This window comes from Cygnus olor, chromosome 1, assembly GCF_009769625.2.
Source record: "Cygnus olor isolate bCygOlo1 chromosome 1, bCygOlo1.pri.v2, whole genome shotgun sequence".
NCBI classification, from domain to species: Eukaryota; Metazoa; Chordata; class Aves; order Anseriformes; family Anatidae; genus Cygnus; species Cygnus olor.
This window is the reverse complement of record NC_049169.1, coordinates 32,980,129-32,990,043: the sequence shown is the minus strand read 5'-3', so window position 1 is coordinate 32,990,043 and position 9,915 is coordinate 32,980,129. Positions and strand designations below refer to the sequence as shown.

Below are 9,915 nucleotides of genomic sequence, written 5' to 3'. Positions count from 1 at the left end.
TTCTGCATGGAGGGAAGATGATGCTCACAATAACTGATGCTCAAAACCCCACACGCTTACCTCCATGACAATGATGAAAGCCAGCTTGGCTGCGATGACGTGCCAGTAGTATATGTTATGCTCATACTGATGCTGGTGACCAGGAGGGTAGCGGAAATCACGGTATCTGAAGGCAATGAAGGAAAGTCAAGGACTAGTCTCGGGAATCTCTGCAGTAAGGCACTGTGGCCAGAGGATGGAGCAAGACATGTCCCTGCTTAGTGCATCCCGGAACAGCCTGCTGAATGGAGCTACAGCAATGGGTAAACTTTGTGTCTGCAGAATAAGCTATTTGGCTGAAATGTCCTTTTTTTTTTTTTTTTTTTCTTTTAATTTTTTGCCACTGTATTGAGAATTTCTTAAATTGCTTTTAAAGCCTTTTTTTTTGAGACTGTTTCAGTTATGAGGAAAACAAAAATGAAAGAAGTATTTTCTGAGTTTCTGAGTAGGACAGACATATAGGCGAATAATTCCACTCAGTTCTGCCATTCAAAGTATGCTGACTTTCACTGTGTTTTAACATTTCTTCCTGGATATTTTAAACTGAGTTATATTAGTTAGATATTGAAAAAAAAAAAGATATTTACCCTTGTCATTTGAAAAGAAAAAAAGGTTATTTGACACTTGCCTGCATGTCGTTTGGTTCCCAAACCAAGGGGAAGATGGCTTGCTTGCATTCCTGAAGTCTGATATATTGAAGACAGAGAGTGTGTTGTTTATATACCCTTTCATAGTGTGACTGCTGTGACTCCCATAAGGAGGGACTGAGAAGGACCAGTAATAAACCAGACGAGGAATCATGTCAGATGTGAAAGCAATTATCATGGCCTGCATTGCAGAAAGAGGAGACAAAAAAGCAGAGTGACATATAAGTAATAAGCTATAATATATGGCAAAACCCAAATACGCTTTGCCATATACTGAGTATCTAAAAATTTACATTACAAGATAAAAAAAAAAAAGAAAATATGTGCATTTCCAGTCAGTGGTTCCCTCTGTAAGGGAGCATGTAGACACTCACAGGCATAAAACAATCTCCTTCTGCAGTGTGCACTCTGTATAGTTTTTAAATTACGCTGGCTCTGCTGGATGCCTCAGAAAAGTTGTACTGTGATACATGTTTATCCTCATCAGCATGCGGGGGAGGTCAGCAACCAAACTCACCTTACACTGCTGTAAGGTAACCTCCAGCAAAAGTGCTTGCTGCCAGAGCTGCTTGTGAGATGCTTCGAGAAATCCTGCCTGGTGAAACTTATGTAAACCGCAGCGGAGTCCTTCAGCACTACAAAATTAAATTTCCCCAGAAAGCCTGAGGACTGACTAAAAGAATGAACTAAATTGCATATATAGCTGATCCATCTCTGACCCTAGAAACATCCCGCACTTTTTGAGGTGACAGCCAGTCCAAATTTGTCTTGGCAGTTGTTGCCTCATAAGTTTCAGTGTCAGTACATGTGGAAACTGCTCTCAGTGCCAAGATCATTTTTTTAGTAGCAGCTGCACAGTGCTGTTTTACATATGACGTGACCATTTGTTTTTATCTTGCTCCCAAGAGAGTCCCTGTCCTACTCAGTCTGCTAGGCACAAAATGGTTAGGAAATGGGATCTGTGGGTTTGTTGTGGGAAGTCTTTTCTAAACTCACGAAGTTCCCAAAACATCCTATTCTGGAGGGCAGGTTAACTATCTTTAATCCAACATCCTCCTCCGCTATTGCAAGTTGAAAAGGCTTCCCTGTGAGGAAGACTTTCCACTGGCAAGACCAGCAGCTGAGCATGAGGCTGCCCAGCCAAGTCAGCATGAGAGGCGCCTGCTGTGCCCAGCGCTGAGAGCTAGTGATGTTTGCATGCTGTGGCTGGGGGAACAGTCTTCAGTCCTACGGCAGGGGCAAAAATACCTGACAATGGGAATGGCGAGAATCAGTGTGGGGTGGGGAGAGGGTAAAGGGTGAAAATACCTGCAGACAGCTCTCCCACCATTCCTCAGAGAGTGCTCTGGTGGCAGTGCTAGCCAGAGCTGCTGCCACCCCTCCTGCCTCTGCCCCTAGCAGGTCGCTCACGCCCCGTGTTTGGGCAGCTGTGAAGTGTGGCTCAGGCTGGCTGGGGATCCTGGCTGGATCCATCCCCCAATCTGCTTCACCATGAGTTTGTGCCAGCACCAGGAGACAGCAGCAAGGGGAAAAGAAGAGGTACGGCAAGGAGTTGGACGGGGTGCGGGACCTGCCTCACCTCCCGCAGCCCCAAAGCCAAATGCTCAGGGCTGTCCTACTGCCTTACCTTGCCAGCTGGCCTACTGTGAGGCACCTGCCAAGCAAAACAGCAGTTAAGGCAAAAGTTGCGGAAACAAGGCTTAAGCATGAGACTGTGGTCCAAAATCTCCCTTTTCATCTCTAGAATATTGTTGTAATTTAGTTCAGTTGAGAGAAAGTTAATTTGGTTGATGAGGAAGAAAAGAGTTTAATTTCTCAAGGATCAGTACTTTAAAAAGATTTTTTGTACCGTGTTCTAACTTGAATCAAATGTAGGTGGCATACACTTTTAAAAACTGTTTTTAAGCAATACATGGCAGCGTGCAATGAAGTGAAAATTATGTGTTGTTTATATTTACATGCAGTGTAGGTGGTTTTGGCTGACAAGAAATATATATTACTGTGTCTTGCAGTTTCAGGAAGAAGACCTCACACCTAAATTACATTGTTTTTAACTGTATAAGCACAGAAAGTTTTAGTTAAATATAATTTCTTATTGTTCATTATCCCGTAAGATTTACATCCAGTCATACCATAAAAGAACTAAAAGCGACTGAACAATAAGGCAAAACCCATCCTTTTCTGTTTGTACTGAATGGGTTTGATGCTGCTTCTATGTATCATTCAACAAGATTCCGGAACACAGTATTTATATAACTTAATGTTTGTTCTTACTGATTTTTTTTTTTCAAGGCCCCAGGTCTCTCATCACCATAAATCTGAGCCCTGTCTCATTCTCCTCCCTCTCCCAGAATGATCTCCAGATGTGTTGCAGAGTGCTACATGGACAGAAATACGAAAGCTAATCCTACGGCATCCTCTCAAAGGAAAAGCTTTTTTCCTCCTGAATTATGGGCTGCATTGTAGAGCATTGTACTGGAGAACTACAAACAAATAGCACATTCTCTGCTTCCCAAGCTATATCATGCACAGTTTTCCATTTATACCATAGCTAATTAAAATCAGTCTACAAATCAAGAACAGATGCTTTGATATCATGCAATAGCAAGTCCAGTGCCTGAGTGGCAAGTCTCAAAACAGACAGTTTTGTGCAAAACTTTCTTGCAGGCTACTCAGAGGTGTTACAAAGGCAATGCATGAAGGAGACGATGATACAATACCCAAGTCTAATAATCTGTAACAGTCACGTAGAAAAGAAACAGTACTAAGAAAAAATGGGGATGGCAAAGAGATAGCACAGGCAAGACTGATGGCCTACACTATATCCCGGATGTCAAACAAGAAAAAAACATACTTAAAGGAAGAAAACTGCTTCTAGTATTTGGCTGTATAGCCCACACTTCGCTCGAAAGAAATACTGATCTCTTTGAGCTCCTTACAGTGCCTGTAACAGGGACTTCTGAGCATGCCACCTCTGGATGCTACCAACCTGCCTGATGTCAGTGGCCAAGGCACTATACTCCTACTAAGATTAACTGCATCTGACACATGAGATCTCCAAACAGGGTTACGAAAAGAAGCATGCATACTGTTAGCTGCCACATACACGTTGGGATTGAGTGCCAGGCAAGGAGGACAGAGGGCAAAACCGAACTGTAAATGCACTTCTGCTCATCGAGGACTTTGAGTTTTCAGATATGTCTCTTGAGGGGTGTAGCACATAAGGGGGAATTTGGAGTGAAAAAGTTGTAAAGCTCCAATTAGGCTCAGACGGGCTGTGAATGGGTAGTGACAGACACCTAGAACTATTGTCGGGCCACTTTTCTGCAGAAGCTGCAGCAGGGGCATGTGTACATTCCTAACAGAAGCCTACACACCTGAGCCACTATGAGGTCACCAAGGCAACTCTACCCTGACTATCATAAGGACTATGACTAAGGTACACATTACAATATTTTAGAATAATTTTAAGTTGTATACCCAACTTTTTATTTCATAGTGGTATTACAAGCCCCAGGTGGATTGATGAGGAAAAGACAGTTGGCTTATCCAATAGCATAACATAGTTGTTTTTCTTCTAGGGCACCAGAGACTTCTTTCGTCTTTTATTTTACAAGTTTTGTAGCAGCATAGTTCAAAAGAGGACATTAATGCACCAGTAATTTTGCCTCTACATCGCTACAACTATGCTTCTTCTGGGAATTTACACAATCTCCCTAATTTGCCAGGAAAGCTGTCATTTACAATTTTTTTTTCACACAAGCACTAACACAAAAGAGCCCCAAAGTATCTCTGGTATAACCTGACATTTCTATCAATCTGAACATGTGTCACCAAAGTTGCACCGTTTTTATTTTAGATTTTAACATCAAATTTACTGGTAGGCCTTGGGTATTTCACATGCCTACACAACAGCTGGATTCATGTTTGATTTGCCTCAGTAGATCTGTGTGAAACCAATGGAGCATATACTCTGGTTTGTTGTCTGTCTCCCAGATTCTCTTGTAAATTTTCCATCCTCATGTAAATCCTCCATTTTCCCTTCCTTTCTTTTTTACTTCCAATACTTCTCCATGTTTATTTCTCTGCTTCTATGTTGTCCTGAGTCTCCACTCTACATTCTATTTATGTTTACAATACCTACTAAATTTCTGTAGTGTGAGATAAAATTCTAGAAAGGAATTATAGCCATTTTGGGAAGTCTTCAAATACGGAATACCTGCTCTTTTACGTGAAATGAATCACCTAACTATCTATGGTAGAGTGTTCATTTCCATCTCCTTCCTCTTACCCAAATTCCACCATCCTCAAAACAGGCAGAGATGCCTGTGGCAGCTTAGGCAGAGGCGAACTCCATCTTCAGACTCTACTGGTTTCTCCAGAAACTCCTAGTGAGCGCAATAAGGTGCTGTTATTGCAAGGAGAAGGTCCTGGGGGAAGTGGCCATCTCTAGGTGTGTCAGAATGAATCCCTAGTCTCAGTGGCAAGAGTAGAAAATGGTGGCCTTGTTGGAAAAGGCTGCTAACTACAGACAATTACTGGCAGAGGAAAAGAGTGGCCACTGCTCTTTTGAGGGTAACAGCGGAAATTTAGAAACACAATACATATTAGCTACTCCTTAATAATAAATAATTCAACAACTCCGAGTGGAAAAATCCAATGGGTTATTTGGATTATTTTCTTCCCATAATGCAGCCTCCTGTAGAAGATCTTTGTGAATTAGCAATGTGGGAACTTTAAAATGTCTGAATTTCATTGTTAATAGCATATTCATGAAGAAATAAAGTTTTCTAAATATTTTAAAGAAATCCTTATCTAAATTAATTTTAACTGCAAATAAAAAATGGATTCATTTGCAAATTCTCAGAAAATTCATTCCCATCTCAAAAAGTAAGTGCTGCAATTTTGAGCATACATCATATTTTTAAATACATCAAGAAGAAGCTGAATTGCTGCTTTCTGTGCAAAATTTCTCAAAGCCAAACTCAACTACAAAGGCATGACCATAAGAATTGTAATAGTTGGAAACAATCAGTCATAACTTAGCTAAACTCCAACATTTTGTTTTTCAAAATTAATGCATTTAGTTGTAGACTCTCCAAAAGTACCTATTATGTGCTATAATTTTAGGAAAGATGTGCATCTTCGTATGTAATATTTTTTTAAGAATGTTTTAGCTACTCTAAATATTTCTCTTATTTAGGCCTAATATTTTATACAGTAGCTATATTTCCAAAACATCTGAAAAATAACTAAAAGCCTAATTCACAGGAGCTAAACTCTGAAGCTTGTAATTCATTTGGGATCATTTATGTGCTTCACCTGTAGCCAGTTTGGCATGACACACATGGATACACGTGGCATTCCCACATCTGGATGTAACACTTGCAGTGAAGGCATTTTACCTTTGGCAACTGCTGGCACCGTACTTACGTTGGTCACCACGGCCAGAATGGCTATGCCTTGCATGATGGGCTGCCATGCGCCGATGTCTTGTGCCTTCTGTGGCACCATGCGTCTGAACTGGGTCGTCAGCTTCCACGCATCCAGCCGGATTTCCAGCATGTTGTTAAAAAGAGCCAGAAGAGGAGCCAGGGGAAATGATGCCACAAACAGGGTGACAAAGCCAAACTGTATGACTGTCAAAGGGAGAGGTCACAAACACGGATGCTTTCATTTACAGGAGATAAACATATATGAGCATATATACTTCATTTACTCAAACTGTGAGAAAGAGTAGCAGAGTTCCTAGCGAATCTTATGTTCAGCCAACGTGTGCATGAGAATATAGGAGCACAACAGTACTGGAAAACCTGCTAGGTGGAGAGGACAGGAAAATGTTAAAACTCACAACACATCAAGAGGAACTGTCAGGGGAATTTAAACAGCCATTACTTTCCCATGTCTTCATCGTGTAGACTTGGAAATCTAATGACTAGGTGTCTCAGTGCTGTATTGCACAGCCTGTGCTAACAAATGATGTTATGGGTGTCTGGGTGCTGTGACAAGTGTGCTGCAATTCTGTTGCAGGACAGATGGTGGCAAACAAACCGGAGTACTGCCAGCAACCAAGAAACCAGCAACATGTAAGTGGCTGAAGACCCAGCAGGCCGATAAAGGAATCTGCTGCTATGTTGTTAGAATGCAGCAGTGTTCTGGCTTCTGGACATGCTTCTTGGAGAATGGGGCAAAGGAGCAGCAGTACACCTCCTTATACAATCACTTGCTCTGTTTCTTAGCTATAAGTTGAATTGAGCCATAGCTGCTTAATAAAAACTTGCAAACTACAATGACAAATCAAAACTTGCTCTCTAAAAACTTCATATATTCTGTGTCTTTAAATGTATTAAGCATTGCTTGTATGAAAATTTTCTTCAGAGCATATTTGTATCCAGCACAGATAAGAAAATTGGAACTGAGTGAGTACTTACCCATTTCAAGATACTCATAAAACAATCCAAGTTTTCCAATGGGCTGCAAGTGGTAGTCGTGTTCCCAGCGTGGAACAATCTTTTCTGATCTAGCATCTGCACAGTATCTTCCAATTAGATTCTTAACCCAACTGTCAGTCAGGGGAAAAAAGACCACTAAAATTGGTAAAATAGCCTACAAAGTTCAGTAAATGCAAAAAAAGAGAAAAAAAGGAAAAAAAGGATTTTGTGCTGTTATAGCTTTGAACAGTGATTTTCAGTTATTCTTTCTTGAATTACTGAAAACTTCCTTCAAACATGAGTAGAATTTTCTGTTGTCTTATCCTGAATGTAGTTATATGTAACCACAATGTAAAAGGGTAACAAATCAGAATTGTAGTGGTTTATACTTATGTTGTACAAGTGAATGACCACATAAAATTCAGGGTAGCAGAAAATGAAGTTAAATGTAGACCTCTAGTTAGACGTGATCCACCTCACTGTCTGTTCATCCCATATATCAACAGTTTGTCTGTGAGGATCTTACAGGTGACAGTGTCAAAGGCTACTCCCGATGACTTTCTTGTGCCTGGATTAGCTGCTCTGTCACTTTCTCTGGGATTGATATTTGTGTCTGAAAGGCTTACATGCAAATTTAAGAAAACTGGTGAACTGGATGTAGGCATTTTCAGTAGTCAATAGACTACAATCAAAAAAATATAAGCATATACAGAGCATTTGGGTATGGAGGAACCATAACTCAGCAAAGCGCCCTAGTCTCAACCCTACACAGTTTAACAACCCTAAGCATATTTATGATATGCTTTGAAGTCCCTTTGCTGTGCAGCAAAAGGGCTTGGAAGAACTGCAACCAGAGGGAATATGATGTTGTGGTCTGGTGTTTATGGCATTCAGGAGGGCATAAGCAAACTGGGATTTCCCTACTCCAAATGATATAAATAATCACTGATCAGCATAAAATAAACTGCAAGTCCTGGGACCTGGAACAGAGCCCTGGATAGTATCTTCATCTAGAGAAGATCTTTGCATCTTTGCTTCTTGTTTACATTAAACATGATCTTCCAAAGATCTGCGACTCTAAAAGAGAATATTTATGGACTATGAAATTCAAACCTAACTATAAAACTAAATGAGTTAAATTAGTAAAGTATGCATAATTTTTAAATGTATAACCAGTCATTCCATTCAATATTAAGCAACCATACTTAGTTCAATATTTTCAGCACTTCTGTTGCCTCATTTTTAAGTATCCAGCCTGAAACACATTAAATCTGATCTGCAGAGGAGGGAAGCACTTCTGATTAGAACTAAAATCAGTCAAAATGACAGAGACAGGAGCCCAAAACTACCAGAGCGAAAATATCCAAACTGTCTAAAAAGGCCCCAAAAGACTAGTCTTGTTCTTTCAGAATACAATATGCTCACTTCAAATTTAGTGGCCAAATGCCCGAGCACATCAAGTAAAAGCAGCATCTTTCAAATATGAAAGAGCAGATTCCTTAATAGTTTGAACTTACGGAAGAAGCACTTCTTGAATGTTGTTCCAGATTGCTTTACCTCCTACTATGATGGCAAGCTGAGTTGTGAGTTCAAGGAGACATCCACCTGGATCACACTAAAGGTTGGGAGAGACATGAAAAAAAAAAGTTGGGAAACTTTTCAGGCATACATGAAACATTTAAAATAATGAATTCCTGGTTTATTGTGATAACATTTCTTTAAGCTATACAGGAAGACTATTTAGGCAAACCTTTCCAGCAAGAGCCAATTCCAGGCCAAATATGATCACATGTGATAGGTTGACAGGACACTACTAAAAGCATGAAATACCAGGTGAAGCCATGCAGCTTTGTACTGCACTGTCATCAGGTGAGGATCAGAACAGGAGTGCATCTACTGATGTTCCTGCATGTAATCCTGTTCCCCTGTGTGCTGATTTACAGATAGTTGGACCAGAGGAAAATGAGCTTCTCTGGGTACAAATAATACGTTTCTAAGCCCAGCTGGTCTTGCATCATTTTCATTTATACTAAGGAGGCAAGTGGCTTGGGAAGCAGTCACTTTTTGAACCCTCATGTTAAATACATACTACCACATTATACAACCCAAAGTGCAGAAGAATACCTGGACTAATGGCTCTTATTTTTAAAAGCAAGCACTAGGATATATTCTTACCTCTTCATTGCGATACTTTCCTAGCCAATAGACAGGATTTCCAGGGTGACCTACGAATTTACCCTTAAAGAAGGCTATGTAGAAGCACGAAGAATAGTAGTTGACAAACTGGAACAAGAACATCTTTGTGGTCAGACTGTTTTCATAATCGGTCTGTGTCCTTGGAAGCTCTGCAATTAAAAAAACCAAATAATTAAAAAAAAAAAAAAAAAAGGCCAACCTATAAGTTACCTACAAGCTGCTTTGGAGCCTCAGCTGGAAAAGTATGTGTGTGCCTTGTATTCCTTAATATGACTGAGAGCATTATGAATTAGATTGTATATAATCCCTATGTATACCATACCTATTATGCTAATTCTAAAACTATATGGGTTGTAAAAAGGAAAGAATTTGTTCTCTGATGATAAAGAAAAAGAGCAAGCAAAAATACTAATAACTCAGGAAAAGACTCTTCCAAATCCAGCACACTTGGGAGAGATGCAAGTGTAACACTTTGAACTGATGAAACAGTATTAAATGAAACTATATTAAAACACCACACTACTTCACACATCTGAAGTAAATAGCTACTTTAATGCTGATGGCCTGGATATAAAGAATAATAATATTTGTTACTGTTTATC

General features: G+C 40.0%; 1 protein-coding gene across 4 annotated transcripts in view; it reads right to left on the bottom strand.

The window, feature by feature from the left end:
• Positions 1–9,915, bottom strand: part of ANO6 (anoctamin 6) — a 75,698-nt gene that overhangs the window by 5,212 nt on the left and 60,571 nt on the right. For all 4 annotated transcript variants that reach the window (XM_040551712.1, XM_040551720.1, XM_040551698.1 and 1 more), the window contains exons 14-19: positions 9,293–9,462; positions 8,635–8,732; positions 7,118–7,248; positions 6,120–6,325; positions 668–867; positions 61–166 (exon numbers count right to left, since the gene is read on the bottom strand). In XM_040551712.1, coding sequence (XP_040407646.1) covers positions 61–166; positions 668–867; positions 6,120–6,325; positions 7,118–7,248; positions 8,635–8,732; positions 9,293–9,462 — 911 coding nt within the window. The remainder of the gene's footprint in view (positions 1–60; positions 167–667; positions 868–6,119; positions 6,326–7,117; positions 7,249–8,634; positions 8,733–9,292; positions 9,463–9,915) is intronic.